General features: G+C 44.4%; 1 protein-coding gene across 3 annotated transcripts in view; it reads left to right on the top strand.

The window, feature by feature from the left end:
• Window positions 1–14,807, top strand: part of RASSF2 (Ras association domain family member 2) — a 59,101-nt gene extending 44,294 nt beyond the window's left edge. For all 3 annotated transcript variants that reach the window (XM_019973352.2, XM_019973353.2, XM_019973355.2), the window contains exons 6-11: window positions 1,399–1,559; window positions 5,085–5,186; window positions 6,980–7,031; window positions 7,523–7,644; window positions 9,054–9,151; window positions 10,313–14,807. In XM_019973352.2, coding sequence (XP_019828911.1) covers window positions 1,399–1,559; window positions 5,085–5,186; window positions 6,980–7,031; window positions 7,523–7,644; window positions 9,054–9,151; window positions 10,313–10,382 — 605 coding nt within the window. In that variant the 3' untranslated portion in view covers window positions 10,383–14,807. The remainder of the gene's footprint in view (window positions 1–1,398; window positions 1,560–5,084; window positions 5,187–6,979; window positions 7,032–7,522; window positions 7,645–9,053; window positions 9,152–10,312) is intronic.
• The last annotated feature ends 2,872 nt before the right edge of the window (window positions 14,808–17,679 follow it).

The following is a 17,679-nucleotide window of genomic DNA, read 5'->3' as shown; positions in this document are numbered from 1 at the left end:
ACTGAGATATACACATATCCACACAGACACAATAAGAAATATTATACTTTATTTTCCAAACTTAGTCGTATCAGATATCACAATACAGAACTCACTAGTTTGTAAATAACAGAATAAGAAAAAATTTAAAAGGCTTCTTCCTTTTTTACTAATATTTATGGAAAACAAGTCAAGTTCTAAATTACTTTACCCTTTTTTCAAAATTTGCGTTTTAAAGAGATGGCAGAGATGAGGAGACCAGATAGGACATTTGCATCTCAAAGATACAGGGAAATTTCTCCTAAGATGACTTTGTTTCCCCTTTGTTTAATACTTGCCAGCCTTTTACGGGGTGGTATTTGGGGACTTCAGAGGGGAGGAAGGCGATTCACACGGAAATGGAAAAGCAATGGTTGGTAAACAGATGTTTGCTTGGCCCTGAAAAGACAGTATGACATGGGGTGAACTTTGATCTCTGTTTCCTTTACCACATTTAGTCCATATTCTTTGTAGATATCTCTGATTGTAGCTCTAGTCCTATAATAGGCCTGCTATCTTAAATCCTTCAGACAGTTAGGGGAAAAATCAGTTTCTTCCTGAGTCTTTTTGGCTAAAAACTTATTACAACCTAAAAATTAAGAATTTTAGGGAATTTTTAGGACTTCAAGCCTGGGAGGCTGCATCTCAAGGAACCCAGTCTGAGAGAGCTGCTGCAAAGAATCCAGTGGTGGGCAGCTAAGATATATAGGAGTTTTGCAACAAAGGACAGGTGATCAGAAGATAATTGTTAATTTTAAAAACCCAGATAGTTCAAGTTAAGGAATTTAGTGCTTTTCTATGTAGGGGAAAATGCAAGAGTCTGGGCTCAGTGAAATCATTCTTTTAATATGCACCTCAGCTATCTGAGGCAAATATCCTGTGTTTTCACTTCCTGAATTTCTTCAGGGGTCACCGTAGGGAGTGGCTGCAGTCTGGTGGCTGCTAACTGGCAGGTATTCTTTCCTTCCTGAGTTCTCTCAGGACTTACCAGCTCACCATCAGCTATGACTGCAGTTGCTGATGACGGTGATAGCCTTTGTTTACTGATATGGCAGGTATTGTTCCATTTATCAGTCTTTTGGGTCTTGATTATTTTCAGCATACCAGTGACATTTGGGGGCGGCAAACTTTGCTACAATGGCAGTGGTAGAGCTGGGGTTTGAACCTGGGAGTCTGGCTCTGAAGTCTGTGCTCTAAACTTTGTCACTGTATTGCTTTTTGGTAAATTATGTATCATGTTTTTTCCCCAGCAAGAAATACTGTTTTTATAAAATATATTTTTGGGGAAGTTGTAGGTACTGTAGCATTGGTCAAGAAGTTACTGTAACTGCCACATCCCAGGTCCAGGCAGACAGAGCTCATTTCCTCTTTCCATCTCAGACTCCAGGGGCCTGAAGTCCCTACAGGAAGACACCCCACAGTTGATGCGCACACGCAGTGATGTTGGGGTACGTCGTCGTGGCAATGTGAGGACACCCAGTGACCAGCGGCGAATCAGACGCCACCGCTTCTCTATCAACGGCCATTTCTACAACCACAAGGTAGGGGAGGCAGGGTAGCACGGGGCAAGGGGTAGCCCTAGTGGGAGCAAGAGCCCTTCCTGGGCAACTGCCACATCAGGTCTACAGACACCTGGGAAACCACTCAGTCTTTGGCTTGTGGGTGGGCTGCTGGCTCTGTTAGAGATCAGGAGCCCCCCCAGATGGTGGTGGTGTGGGAAAAACTGTGAGAAGATGGTTGTGTCCTAGGTCTTGGGTGAGTCCTTTGGGATGGGCCACCAAATGAGGGTCCTTGGCTTCACACAATTCAAGAGTGAGCCACAGTAGAGTGAAGGCAGGTTTACTCAGAGAGCTACACATTCTTCCATAGACAGAGTGTGGGCTGTCTCAGAAGGGGGAGGTGGACCTAGGGCATGGGGTCACCTGAGAAAGTGAGAGCAGTGCTGGGAGAAACACACTCCACAGAGAGTGTAGCCCTGGGAGATACACGTTCCACAGACAGAATGTAGGCCATCTCAAAAGGAGAGTGGTGGCCCCAGGGCAATGGTTCATCTGGGAATGTGAGAGCAGCCCTGGGCTATGGGGTTGGTTAGTTTTTATGGGGTGGATAATTTCCTAGTGGGAGGAATATTCTGACTATCTTGAAGAAGGGGTGGGGATTTCCATGAATTGGGGTACCACCCACTTTTTGGCCTCTTATGGTTGACCTCAGAACTGTCATGGCACCTGTGAGTGGGTCATTTAGATGCTAATGCATTACAATGATGCATATGGAGGTGAAGGTCTGCTGCTGCTGCTGCTAAGTCGCTTCAGTCGTATCTGACTCTGTGCGACCCCATAGACGGCAGCCCACCAGGCTCCCCCGTCCCTGGGATTCTCCAGGCAAGAACATTGGAGTGGGTTGCCATTTCCTTCTCCAGTGCATAAAAGTGAAAGGTGAAAGTGAAGTCTCTGAGTCATATCTGACTCTTGGAGACCCCATGGACTGCAGCCTACCAGGCTTCTCCATCCATGGGATTTTCCAGGCAAGAGTACTGGAGTGGGTTGCCATTGCCTTCTCCAGGTGAAGGTCTACTGGAAGTCAAATCTGCTGACGTCTTGGGCCAACCAGTTTTTGTGGGATCCTGTTCACAATGGCTGTGCTGTTCTTTTAATGGTTGTGCCCTGCCCCCTTCGTTCCTGTCTCAGTGAGTGAGATGTGAGATGACCCATAGACAACCCTCATCAGAATCACCCCCTTTACCCCCAATCCACATGTTACTCTCTTTCTGCACCATGTGCCTCCAGCTACTATGTGGCCTGACTTCTCTGTGAGTTAAAGGGCTGCCCTGAAATAGAGCTGCAGGATTCAGGTTGATCTCACGTGGCCTGAGCCTATGGCATCTTGAAGCAGGGTTTTGGTTTCTGGTTAGAGATTGAGATCAGACAGCAGCAGGAAAATTGCTGAATCCTAGCCACTGGACCACCAGGGACCAGTGGCCAGTGACAAAGTTGGCCCATCAACTGTGTAGAAATGAATTTCCACCTACAGGCAGAAAGGAGTGAAGCAAGTAAAGTGTTTATTAGGAAGAAAGAGTACAGTATGTGTGGATAGACACCCTGGAGGGCTCAGAGAGAGAAGTTCACACCCTCACAGTAGTTTGAATCACTTTTATGGCGCATTTCTTCTAGATTTCCTTCGATCAATCATCTTGGTTTGCCTGGTTCTGAGTCAGTATTTGATATATCTCAGGGTCCTCCCCTGTGTGCATGCACATCTCTTAGCCAAGATGGATTTGATCTAGGAGAGGCACCCAGTGAACAGTAGCATGAAGTGAAATCTTAATTCCCTGCCCAGGAACTGAACCTGGATAGCCTGGATGAAAACCAGGAATCCTAGCCACCAGACCAGCGAGGGCTTGAGGCTGGAAGCTATTTTTCCCTGGCTCTTGCTCCTAGTGAAAAAATGCATGTATCATGGAGGCAAAAACTAAATGCAAGTACAGAGTTTATTATTAGAGACATAGCACAACAAACATGTGGGAGAGCGCACAGAGAAACAGTTTGTTTAGATGAGAAAGAAGCAAGGCAGAGACACACACCTGGAGAGAAAGGGTATGGGTGTCCTCCCTAATGAGGAGGAGCATACTTAAGAGGTGTTTAATATAGGGCAGTCCTTTTGGGTCTTTGTCTTCCACCTGGCCAACCATCTTGTTTTGCCACCCTGGCTAATTTGTCTCAAGACCTTCCTCCTACGTGCATATGTACATTTCAGACGAGATAGATTTTGAAGGAAAGCATCCTGGGAGAAGCAAGACTCATCATGGCCTGGCATTGTCCCCTGACTTTTGACCCCCAAGGAGCCTTTATGCACATGTGCAGTGTCTCCTTTGCCTCAAAGATGGGAAATATATGGCCTCCTTATCCTTTATTCAAATAAGATTTAGCCCATCTCTGTTCCTGTCATGACTATTATCTTAAGGTAAATAGATAGGAGACAAAGCCTATCCATTTACCCTGTTTCTGTTATTCCCTTTGGAGAGCAAACATATCTAACCTGGAGCCCACCTATCTCCTGTCTCGGGAAATATGAACAGGAGGCTAATTGTAAGTGTCCAGCCTGAAGCCCACTTTTTCCTGCCCATGAAATGCAAACCTGAGACCAGTTGTAAATGCCTAGCCTGTGGTCCATCTAGCTCCTGCCTCAGATTCTAGTGAAAAGGCCTTGTGGGTAGTTGACATCATACCCCCTCCCTCTTTGACCTCCAAGGAGCCTTTTTGTGCATGTGCAATTGGGAAGGTCTCCTTAACTTCCCTGGTAACTCAGATGGTAAAGCATCTGCCTGCAATGCGGGAGGCACGGGTTCAATCTCTGGGTTGGGAAGATCACCTGGAGAAGGAAATGGCAACCCACTCCAGTATTCTTGCCTGGAGAATCTCATGGACAGAGGAGCCTGGTGGGCTACAGTCCGTGGGGTCGCAAGGAGTCAGACACGACTGAGTGACTTCACTTTCTTTTTTCTTTCCTTAACTTCAAGATTGAGAAATATGTGGTCTTTTATCTCTTATCTGGGCAGAGCCCAGCCTTCTCCATCATCTTGCTTTTATGGAGTTTCTACTATTAAGGCATTTCTACTCACGGGGAGAAACTGTTCAGCCTGGGGCCCATCTGTCTCCCACCTCAAGACCCCAAGCTAGCTTCAGTCTTGCTGTTTGGCTTTAATCTGGCCCTAGAAACAATTGCATCATGGAAGAATGATCACAGACTTCCTCCTGTTGAAGTTGTAGTGGAAGGTGCTTTATGTGTGTTTTGTTTGGATGGAGGGCCTTCCTTATCTGTTCCTCTTTCCCTCCCCAGGCCTGCAAATTGGCAGCTCAGATCCCTCCAGCCTGCTGTGGTGGGGTGGGTGCAAGTTCCTGAGCTAGACAAAACACAGGGCTCTTTGTTGACCTAAAGCCTGATACTTCTAGGTTGTCAGGGGCAGGGGACTCTCAGGAAGCACAGATTGAGTGCCATTGTCCTTGTCCCTTGGGTTGTAGTGCCCCATTCTTGTACACCTGCTCTGAGTCAGACTCTTCTGTTGACAGACATCAGTGTTCACGCCAGCCTATGGCTCCATCACCAATGTCCGCATCAACAGCACCATGACGACTCCACAGGTCCTGAAGTTGCTGCTCAACAAATTTAAGGCAAGTTCTCTCCACTGGCTGTCTCAGACAGTGATGTGTGTGCCTTGGGACCCCCAAAGGTATAGGGGCGGAAGCTATGGAGAGTGTGTGTTGCCAGGGTAGGAGGGCACTGGGCAGAGAAGGTTTAGGTTCTTTAGATCCCATAAAATCAGCATCACCTGGGAGCTTGTTGGAAAAGCAGGTTTTCAGGTCCCTCTCTCCCCTGAATCAGGCCCACTGGAATGGGAACTCAGAGAGGAGGCCAGGGAACCTGTTCAACAAGGCTTACAGGGATTCTGATACCACTGAAGCCTGGGAAGCACCAGCCCTCAGGTCCTTCTCCACCAGAGAAGGACCCCAGACCTGATGACTGGATCAGGGCTCCATGTTCATATTGACTTCTGTGCATTTAGGGAAGCTACTTTAAAATATCAGTCTTTAATAGATGTGAAAATTACAGTGCATGGTGTTTTTAAAGTCTTATTACTCTGTGTTTTCCACCATCACCTTCTAAGTCTTTTGGAAACCAGGTATTCTGATTTTTATAGAAGCCAGTGTCTCCTAGTGATTTAAGGCATGGGCTCTGGGTTTGAATCTCCACCCATCATCTGCTGGTTGGATGAGTTGGACAAGTGACTTAAAATCCCTGTGCTTCTGCCTCCCCATCTGTAAAATGAGGTTGGGAGCACCCATTGCTGGTGTCAACAGAAAAAAAATTGCTCAACCTGAAAGTTGAGAGCTATGTATTTTTCCTATTTAAACAAAATCTTGACGTTTGTCTTGGAGTATAGCCGATTAACAACGTTGTTAACAGCTTCAGGTGAACAACGAAGGGACTGAGTCACGCATGCGCATGTATCCATTTCCCTCAAACCCTCCTCCCCTCGAGGCTGCTACATAACATTGAGCAGAGTACCCTGTGCTATACAGTAGGTCCTTGGTGATTATCCATTTTACATACAGCCGTGTGTATGTGTCCATTCCAAACTCCCTAACTATTCCTCCTCGCAGGCAACTGTAAGTTCATTCTCTTAAGTCTGTGAGTGAGAGCTGTGTTTTAGTTGGCGGATATTCTTAGGACTTCAAGCCCTGGAGGCAGCATCTCAAGTAATCCTGAGAAAATTGCTCCGAGGAGACAAGGAGGGAGCTAGAATACATAGTTTTCCAACAAAGGGCAAGTAGTCTGAATGTCAAAAGATTATTGTGAATTAAAGGAAAACCAGATATCTCCAGTTAAGGAATTTAGAGTTTTTCTAGGTATGGGAAGATGCAAGTGTCTGGGCTCACTGAAGTCGTTCTTTGGATATGCACCTCAGCTATTGGGCCAGTGTTCAGTCTTTTCCCATCCTAAGTTTCCTCTGGGGTCACGTGTGGAGTCGCTATAGTCCAATGGCTGCTAGTTGGCAAGTACTTTTTGATCCCTTCCTGAGTCCTTGTCAGGACTCACTGGCTCACCATTGGAGGTGCCTGCAATCGCTGATGACTGTAACATCTTTTGTTTACTGATATGCCAGGCAGTATTTTACTTCTCACTGGATTTTCATGAGTATTAGATGAATTAAAACATGTAGAGTTTGCTAGAACTGTGTCTAGCATGGTGCAATAAATATTAGCTCTTATTACCTATTATTATTAATAAACTTACTTACCTGCCCCATATCCTCATCACTTTTAATACTGTAGATAAACAGTCCTCCCCTCAAAAGAGCCTATTATTTATTTAGCTTTGCAGCGTTCAAGAAGAAGAAATGGCCACAGTTTAGATGTGTAAATATATGCTTTTAGTGAGTATCTTTTGCTCCTTCCCGATTCAGATTGAGAACTCGGCAGAGGAGTTTGCACTGTATGTGGTCCATACCAGCGGTGGTAAGTATAAAGAATACAAAGCGCTTAAAACTTTTAATTAACTCAAAATAGCAAGTTAAAAACAGAATCTCTCCCTCATTTGCTTAGTTCTTGGTTTTGGAAACCTCCAAATGTTGTTTGTCTTCAAGGCGGGTGGGCTCCCTGGGTAAGTTCACTGGGGAATGCCATATATGGTCAGTAAACAAACCCTAAAACCTAACTGCCTATAAAAAAAAGAACTGGATTTTCTCAAAGCACAGAGAAAACTATTTTCTCCAATGCAGCATCTTCCAAAAGGCTTGAGGCATGGAAATATTGCCGAGGGGTAGGAGAGCGGCAGCAGTTGCTTTGAACAATACCTGTTGAATCTCTCATTTACAAATCAGTTTCCTGACTTGTATGGCCGCATCTCCTAAGGTGTCGGGTCCATTTGAACCCCTGAGTTGACAGCTACTTATAGTAAGAAAGACCTCAGGCAACTCAGAGCTGCTCTTGGCTGTGTGTGGTTCCAGAGAAACAGAAGCTGAAGAACACGGATTATCCTCTAATTGCCCGGATCCTCCAAGGCCCATGTGAGCAGGTCTCCAAAGTGTTCCTGATGGAGAAGGACCAGGTGGAGGAAGTTACCTATGATGTGAGTCCCTTTTCAGTCCAATATCTGTCCCAGGAGGGTAGGGGGTGGGTTGGATAAATGATAACTGGGTTATAGCTTGGTTTTTTTGCCCAACTTTGTTGCTATTTCTCAATACTAGGTTTTCTTGAATGGTAGTGATCTTGGGGCCAAGGAAAATTAATGTAGAGGCTAGGCTGAGGGTGTGTCCTGTGATAATTAATTGAAAGAATGCTCAGGCACAAAATGATTTCCATAGAAGGAATAAATTTATTCAGGCTTTTTGGTATACTTAAGGGCTGAAAAGTTTCTGCAAACCTTTTCTAAGCAATTTCAAGAAGTTAGCTGAGATTTTACCTTGAGCATTAGTCTGCTTTTGCTATAGTAACAAACATTCCCAAATCTTAGTCACTTAAAACAGCAAACATTTACTTTGTTGATCAGGATTCTGCAGGCTGGTAGCAGTCATTCTGCTCTAGATGTGGGTTGACTTCAGGTGGCTCAATGGTAAAGAAGTTGCCTGCAATGCAGGAGACCCAGGCTCAATACCTGGGTTGGGGAAATCCCCTGGAGAAGGACATGGCAACCCATTCCAGTACTCTTGCCTGGAGAATTCCATGGACAGAAGAGCCTGGTAGGCTATAGTTCACAGGGTCACAAAGAATAGGACATGACTGAGTGACTTTCACTTTCACTACATTGTATGTCTTATTCAGAGGCCAAGGGTTCAGAGGCAGTGGCTACTTAGGTATGCTTCCTATGGCAGATGGCTGGAGTGCAAAAAACCATGTAAGCTCATTTAAAGCCCCCACTTGGATTTGACATATGTCACATCCACATACATGTTCCATTGGCCAAAGCAAGTTGCATAGCTGAGCCCAACATTAACAGGGTGAAGACATATACTTCTTGCATAGAGAAGAGCTGATAGAGCAGGGTAAGGACTCGGGTGAGGACCGAAGAGTGGCTGGTGGGGGCCACTCTCTCACTTACAGCGTCTCAGGAGGAAGTTCACATTTGGATACCTGTTTGAGACTTGAGGCACAAATCATCATTCTGAACATGGTTCCTTAAATTCTTTTAGGGGAGATCAGAGGGGTTTATTGAATATTATGAGTTCCAGTCTTCTCTGCATGACTGAGTCAAGAGAAAGTGCTTTTCTGTGTTTGACATTACCTCTCGTGGTATTGAATACATGAGATAAAAATGAGAAGTCATGAGATAATGTATTAAATATCATGTAGATAAAGCGATCTTTATCATGGACTCTGCCCACCTTGAGAAGAATAACACTTGGTTCCTGTCTTTGAGGAAATCCTGAATTAGCACAGAAACAGATTTCCCAAGCCTTTGTGCCATGAGAGAGATGCCCCAAAAAGTTGGAATAGTGCTGATAGGGGTCTTACACCCCAGACTTACTTTTTCCTCCTCAGGTGGCTCAGTATATAAAGTTCGAGATGCCTGTCCTTAAAAGCTTCATTCAGAAGCTCCAAGAGGAAGAAGATAGGGAAGTCAAGAAGCTGATGCGCAAGTAAGCATGGCCCCTGGGGTGGCTGGTTGGATTCTCCTGAGGCCTCAATGAGAGAAGGCTCTGCTCTGGAGCCCTGCAGGGGCTATGTGAGCTGCTGCCGGGATCTGGGTCTTATGGACTTTGTTCAGGGGACTTTGTGTTGACAATGCCATATGTCAGGTGGGGACGTGAAACTTGTATTGATGTGTTCGTCTTTCTGCTTCTTGTTCAACTTCTCATTTTGATATGGGACATAAAAATATTCCAAGGATTTTAGGAAGGTTGTCTCAGTAATGGAAATTCATCTGAGCAGAGTACCTCTAAAATCCCTTCCTTGTATCTTTCCTCCTTTTTTTTTTTTAAACATCTCTTCTGGAAATTGCATTTGAGTTGAAAAGTCCAGTACTAAAACTTTGTTCTAGGAAGGATTTTGTTATTTTTTTGTCATATTTAGTCACAAAGTAGATTACATTTCACAGAGATGGAAGAACAATTGAGGTTTTCTTGCCACTAGAGAATAAAGTCAATGCTTCATTTATTGTGTTGGTGATAAGTCGTATGATAGCAATTAACATTTATTGAGCACTTACTATGCCAAACTTTAAATATAGTTTTTGCTGTGTAGTGCAAAGCCATGTTCACTCTGTATAACAGTGTCCACTCCAGTATCTGAATTGCCATAATTCAGGAAAGGTATAAAAAACAGTACTTATCAATAAGCCATGGACCTCCATGCCTGGTAGTTACTATATCCTCTTTGGCAAAATGCAGATACTGATATTAGGTTGAACCATATGAAGTTGCCATTTTTGTAGGCTCCTCCAAATGGTAAAAATAATGGCAATTTCCTGTGGTCCAGCCTAGTTGAGGATTAGATGATCCTCTGTGTATAGTGCCTTAAGCATATTAAGCACTCAGTGAAGGGAACCTTATTACTGTTCATGTTATTTCACCTTCTCATTCTTTGTCAGATTTTCTAATAATTATAATAGTTTGGAGTGAGCCTCTTCAGCTCTTTCATCCTGTTGTAATGAACACAAGTAATGAAGTGGTTCAAGAGTGGGCCAGTAAGAGAAGCAAAGGGTTGACACATTTGGCCCCACTGTGACCCAGGTGGTGGGGGAGGGTCCCGAGAGGGAGCGTGTTGCTTTCCGCTCTCCACCACAGCTCTTCTTTCCCCAGGTACACTGTGCTCCGCTTGATGATTCGGCAGAGGCTGGAGGAGATAGCTGAGACCCCAGCAACAATCTGAGCCACTAGAAGAAGGGGATCCAGATGCTGCAGAGGCCATTGTGGCCCAGAGAAGACTCACAGGAAGCTGGATGCCTTCCACGGAAACATTTAAAAGCAAATCTTGCCAGCTTTCAAACCACAATGGAGAAGCCAGCAACTCCCTGTCCTTTCTTTTCCTGCTCCTTTCCTTCACTCACGAGGACTTTCAATTTTTATTATAAGGAGGACCCAAAATGTGCGTGCACATGTGTGTGCTCAGATGGTACACATCCACATGCCTACATGATAAATTCACATGCAGTTCAGTTCCAAGCAACCAGCACTAGGGCTTGAGGCTGGCAGATATGCTGCTTGTAGGCAGGAAAACCAGAGGAGTCACCGCCAATCTGAGGGGTTTTAGACTGAAGAAAAGATTTCTCCTCTCAAGTGCCAAGGAGCAACTATACATGTCTGCTCAACTTTAGAAGGAAAAGAAGGCCTAGCAAACTCACCGTCTGGGGCATTTATGTGTTAATAGGAGCTTCCCTGGTAGCTCAGCTGGTAAAGAATCCACCTGCAATGCCGGAGACCCTGAATCGATTTCTGGGTTGGGAAGATCTCCTGGCAAAGGGACAGGCTACCCACTTCAGTATTCTTGGGCTTCCCTGGTGGCTCAGATGATAAAGAATCCACCTGCAATACAGGAGACTGGGGTTTGTTCCCTGGGTTGGGAAGATTCTTGGAGAAGGGAATGGCTACCCACTCCATTATTCCTGCCTGGAGAATTCCATGGACAGAGGAGCCTGGTGGGCTACAGTCCATGGAGTTGCAAAGAGTCGGACAAGACTGAGCGACTTTCACTTTCACTGTGTTAATAGATAGTCCCTCTGTATACCTAGAAGGATCTGTGAGTCTGAGATCCTTGGAAATAAATTAATTAACAAACCATGCCCTCAAGGCAGGTCTGATGAAAAGAAAAACTATCAGTGGGGTAGATGCAATAAGCCCACAGGTTTTTACACTGGAAACTTTGATTGTTCTAAGTAACAAGGACGTGTCTGTCTGGATACCAGTAAAGAATGGACTCTGCCTTGGCCCTTGCCACCCTGGCTACCTCTCAGAGATAGGGGGAGCCTGATGTTTCTCTCAGCATGCCAAGCTGTTGACCCCAATTCTTTGGTGCCTCCTGAGTTGAAAGAAATGTCTTATGAAACAGGTCTCACTCATTTGTATAAGGTGCTGACTGGCTGGCGAGGCTAGCGCCTAGTCTTGGGTGGCTGGGAAATTTCCCCTCCTTAGGGAAATGTGAAGACTTCTTGTAGAATGACAGGTGCCTGTAAGTTCAGTCCATTTGCACATAATCGAGGAGTCTTCCTGCACTTGGAGCTGAAGTCCTATGTTTGAAGTCAAGCCTTTAAACTTTCCAGCCACTATATTCTTGCAAGTTGCTCTCACCTTGTATGTGGAAATGGACTCTTAGGAATGAAGACTTCTGCTATTTACCAAGTATGGGGTTCAGAGATGCCTTTTGGACTGCCCTGTGATGGTGCATAGTTAGGATGGAGCTTCTCTCTCAGCTTCTCTGAGCAGCTACCTGGGTGATCTTTAGAGACTCCAGTGGAGGGGAAAGGGCAAGAAGAGTCTGTCCCTTGGAGCCCCCATTGGGAAGATTGACAAGTAGCTCAGCCCCAGTACAGCTGATACTGTTTGAAGAGGGTTAGATGGATGGTTGGAACAGGGTGCTGGCTGTGGAGGTCAACCAAGCAGGGCCAGAAGCTCCTAACAGCAGGAGTCTGAGCCTTGTTGGGGTAGAACTCTCCATCTCTCCTCTACCTCCTCTCTGAAGATTTGGAGAGCTGGGCAGTTGAGGAAAGAAGAGCCACTGATCTGTGCCTGCAAGGAAAGTGGACCTTTGCAGCAGAGTTCTTCCTGCCCTGGGCACCCTTGCCCCCATCTGCCACTGTGGCTTCCAAGAAAGACCTCTTTAGATGGCTTACAGCTGTGGTTTCATTGTTGACTTTCAAGAAGATGGTATGCTGCCACCTGTCATTTTGCTAGGGGTCTCTTAGCAAGCTTACTGCCTCTGTGGGGATATCCACCAGCCTTGTGCAGGGTGGACTGGAATTCAGGAGGGCCTTAGCCTCCTCAGTGGGCTTCTGCAAAATGCACAGAAAATAATAGGGGCCCAGGGAGAGGCTTCCTCTGTTATAGATGGGAAAGAACAGTTTTGTGAATGTAAACATACTTCCTGAATTTTGCATTTGAGAAATGACTTGGAAAACTTTTTTTCTGGTTATTTTTATTTTGAACGTTCAAAGCCTTTGTTGGCCCCAATAATCTTCTTTGAATGGCTTGGGAAAAATTTTTCCACAACGTAAATTACTAATGACTAACTTTTATTGGACAGCTGTTTTGGTTTATCAAAGTTCTCTTTAATTTGCACTAACATTATGATAGTGTTAAACATGGAAATGTTGCCAAATGTCAGTTTGCCAGGTCACTTTCTGAGAAAGTGATTCTGGGGTAGGCTTGATTTTTTTTAAAGATTGGGGATTGGGTGGAATTAAGGGAAATCTCTTACATGATAACATTCCACTTAATGCAGACCCCACTTTTCCATTTTGGCTCGCCCTGTTTAGAAATCATTTCTCATGTACTAATAACCCAGTCAGGAATTTTGGAAAGATTCTTTGAAACAGAGGCACTGCTGTGATGCAGAGCTGTATTTTCTCACTGGTATCACATGGCCTTGCAGCTTTGAACTCCTGGGCAGATTTGTGTGCATTTATGTAAGTGTGTGCAATGAACCTGAAACCGTGTGATGAACAAAAGGCCAATTTATAGGTTTTTTCCCTCACTTGTGAAAAGCGACATAGCCTCATCCGACTTAATCTGTTTCCTGGAGCTTATGTTATAAGGTGATCAAATGAAGGAAAAACTTGAGTTTATCTGATTGGTAATAAGGGGATCCAGTCCCCCAGGTGATGTTGGAATTAAGCACAAGGTAACATTCTTAGTAATCACATTAGTGAGAATGTGAGGAGTTAAATTGGAGGGGGAGGGGGAGGGGTTACCTTCAGGAAGAACTGAAAAGCACAAAATAGGCTTGACTGTGCAAACTGGTGAGGAATGCATACTGACCTCCGGGCTTTTGGATTTTAACTCTGAGTTGAGGCTGAGGTGGGAGAATCTGAGATTAACCATCCCTGTGACAAATGCTGAGCCCTGAGGTTGAGGTTTTGGCCTGAGACTTCAAGGAATAATATAATTCACCTTTCTCTCCTTTCTACCAGAAACAAAACAAGACACTGTCCTAGAGACCTCCAGATAATGATATTTTGTCATCTATGTAGATAAGACTTTAGGACATAAAGACCAAAAAATAAAAAAGTCACTCAAAACACAAACCTTGTTCTCTGATGCAAAAATGTCTTGGCCAGAATTCTTTGGAGTTTGGGCAGTTATTTCAGGGTTAGGAGATTGGAAGGAGAGATGGATACAGAAGGGGAAGAAGCTCTCAAAGAAAAGAGATGCTCTCTTTAAAAAACAAAACTGTTTCAAAGCTCTGTAGGACAGAGAACACGGTGCCATAGGTACATCTCCAAGAGAAATTTCTGTATGAACAAAGGAATTCCACAGGTGGCCCTACTAGTAATGAACCTGCCTGCCGGTGCAGGAGATCTCAGAGACACGGATTCAATCCCTAGGTCAGGAAGATCCCCTGGAGAAAGGCATGGCAACCCACTCCAATATTGTTGCCTGGAGAATCATGGACAGAGCAGCCTGGCAGGCTATGGTTCATAAGGGTCGCACAGAGTCGGATAGGACTGAAGCAACTTAACACACCAGCATAGCACCCAAACCAAGATGTGAAGGTCTAGGTAGGAGGCAGAGATCTCCTTGAGCACCGATGCAGCAGTACAGATTCTCTAGTCAAGTCTCTACTTAAATTGTTTTACACAAAGTCTTCTTGTTGGAGGCAGATGAGATGAGAAATGATCTAGAGAGGTAAAAATAGACAAATGTGGCACCCTTTCTTTCTGAGGGAATTGACAGCATTTACCCTGTCACGGGAGGTTACGGCTCCCCCGGTGTTGTAGCCAAGCACTAGACATGGACAAGCTGTAAAGGGAGAAGCTCAGTTTACCTGTGGAGCCTCCCCAGCAGATTGCAGACCTGTTTTCCAAGCTGCTGGTTTCTGGTGTATAACTGCTAGTGTTTCTTAAGGGTTTCCCCATTTGATTTAGCTTTGTGAAGTATCTTTTATCTTAATCATAACTTGCTTTTCAAACAATGGTACATGACCTGGTTCAATGTTTGGTTCTGAATTTATAAACTGATGTGTTTAGATATCTTAATGTAACTTGACAAGTCCTCAGTAGGGAGCTGTGAATTTCTGTAACATTTTGATATGTTTTAAAGCACCTGACCTAGATCTTGTTGAATAAAGCACTCTCAAAAAGAATTTTCTGGTGGACGAGTATGTGTGTCTGCTGCATTATAGGAGGGTTGGGGATGGGAATGTGAAGGTGCATCTGGGAGAGGCTTTGATTTTCTTCCTTCAGAGTTTATGGTTTGAATGTGTTCAGACTTGGTTCCAGTTTTCCAAATAGAAAGTAAAATTAGAATATTCCTTAGGAATCTTGAGTTCAGGCCCCTGGTGGAACCAAGAATGATAGGAATAGCTGGGGACAGCTGTTCAATGAGGCTGGATTTTTGTCCTAACTCTACCCTGGGTTTTGGGGGGCCAATTCATTGAACCTTCTTCTAGGACTTGTTTCCTCATCTGTAAATGGTCAAACCACTGTCTCGGGTTGGGGACCTGGGTTTATCTCTGTTGGTGGCAGCCCCCCAGAGGTTGCCAAACCTAAGACCTACCAATTAGGGCCCAAGTTCCGTCAGGTGATATGGGGGAAGGGATATGGTTAATTTTATGCACAACTTGGCTAGATCATGGCACCCAGATATTGGTCAAACACTAGTCTGGGTACTGCTGTGATATTTTTAGATGGGATCAACCAGGTGGCACAAATGGTAAAGAACCCAACTGCCAATGCAGGAGCCATAAGAGAAGCAGCTTTGATCCTGGGTTGGCAAGATCCCCTGGAGGAGGGCACAGCAACCCACCCCAGTATTCTTGTCTGGAAAATCCCGTGGACAGAGGAGCCTGGCGGGCTACAGTCCATACGGTCACAAAGAGTCAGACATGACAGAAGTGACTTGGCATGCACACAACATTGAAATCAATAGACTTTGAGTAAAGCAGATCACTGTCTATAATGTGAGTAGGCCTCATCCAATCAACTGAAGGCCTTAACAGAAAAACACTGAGGGAGAGGGAGAGGGAATTCTGCCTCCAGTCTGCCTTTGGACTACAGCTGCGACACTGGCTCTTCCCTGACCTCCAGACTGCCAGCCTACCCTTGAGATTTTGGATTCCTCGTCTCCCACAATTGCATGAGTCAATTCTTTAAAGTAACACTCTCTCTCTCTCTCTCTATATATATATGTATATGCATATATCTATATATGTATCTATCTATATATATATCTTCATCCTGCTGGTTCTGTTTCTCTGCAGAACTCTAACACAGAGAGAGGTTGTGTAGTTGGTTTACAACATTTAAATATAAGACTGACAGTTGTCCTAGAATATCTGGTCATGGAGCATAAAGAATGAACAGCATAATTTGGCCTCTAGAAAAAGATAACAACCAAGACTATATTTTTATCAGTGCCACCGATCAATGCTTGTATATTTAGTTTTCACTCCAAGCAGCAGCTTTTTAGGTGCTGAATTAATTAAACTGAGTGAAATAGATGAGCAGACAGCTAACACATATAAAGCAGTGAGGTTTTTGTACTGTACAGTATGTGGATGTAGGCAACATAAACAAAAGATAAATGGTCTTTTTGGGGGTCCTACTAAGACCTCAAGTCAGGCAGTAAAATTTATAGAAGTTAGAGTGCCCGAAGTCACCCAACAAATACTAATAGCTGCTGCCAAAGGAGTTGGTAGTTTCTGTCTTGCTTTATGAAAACAGATTTTATGAAATAATTTGTTGGTATCTATTTTATGTAATGAAGCTATTACTAACTGGAGTTTGCTATGAGAGCAAGACTTTACTGTAAAGTTCTGAATAAATTTAAGTAGGTTTTCCTGGAACACTTAGATGCAAGCAACCCTACTGAAAATTGAACATGGGTAAAAACTGGCAGTGCTCTTTTTGTTTTAAAACCAAACAAAATAGGAGGTGGAGGGAATGCAGCGGGAAAAAAGGCAACCAAACAAAGTAAAATTTTTTACTTATTATTTAAGTATGTAGTTGTATTGGAGAAGGCAATGGCACCCCACTCTAGTACTCTTGCCTGGAAAATCCCATGGATGGAGGAGCCTGGTAGGCTGCAGTCCATGGGGTCGCTAAGAGTCCGGCACGACCGAGCGACTTCACTTTCACCTTTCACTTTCATGCATTGGAGAAGGAAATGGCAACCCACTCCAGTGTTCTTGCCTGGAGAATCCCAGGGACAGGGGAGCCTGGTGGGCTGCCATCTACAGGGTCACACAGAGTCGGACACGACTGAAGCGACTTAGCAGCAGCAGCAGCAGCAGTAGTTGTACAACTATGTAAGTTAACTTTATCATAATAGTAACTTATAAATGTATATTTTATAAATACATAAGTTTAGCAGTTTTAAAACTATGGGTTCATTGGTAGGGGCTGTAAGTCCTGGTTGCTCAGGACAACTCCAGCTTACGTCTGTTACTCTAGTGTAATCATCAATAGCACCCCCTTTTTTTCTCAAAATGTCCCAGTGTGGGTGATAAATGTGGTCACTGTGTGCATTGGCCAAAAAGCAGCTTATCACAATTTTAATACGTAAGATGTTTAAGAAAAGTCATAAATTAGAGTCTAAATGTTAAATTTAAACTTTAGAGTAGTGCTGAAATCTAAACCCATGTTTTGGTGGAAGGCAGACTATAACATGGATATTTTATTTATCACTATTTTGATAATGCTGATTTAAATGTTAAGTTGTAAAATTGAACACAATTCAAATTCAAACTCGTGACTTTCAATGTCACCCTAACTGTGTCTGCAGAACCATTTAAGGGATCAGGAACGCTACTGAGAGAAACCTGGGCTCCCAGAGTGTGCATGCCAAGTCACTTCAGGCGTGTGACCTTATGGACTGTAGCCCTCCAGGTTTCTCTGTCCATGGGATTCTCCAGGCAAGAATACTGGAGAGGGTTGCCATGCCCTCCTGAAGGGGATCTTCCTGACCCAGGGATTGAGCCTGTGTTTCTTATGTCTCCTGCACTGGCAGGTGGATTC

The sequence above is a fragment of the Bos indicus genome, chromosome 13 (genome assembly GCF_029378745.1).
Source record: "Bos indicus isolate NIAB-ARS_2022 breed Sahiwal x Tharparkar chromosome 13, NIAB-ARS_B.indTharparkar_mat_pri_1.0, whole genome shotgun sequence".
NCBI lineage: Eukaryota > Metazoa > Chordata > Mammalia > Artiodactyla > Bovidae > Bos > Bos indicus.
This window is presented reverse-complemented; position numbering and strand designations above follow the sequence as displayed.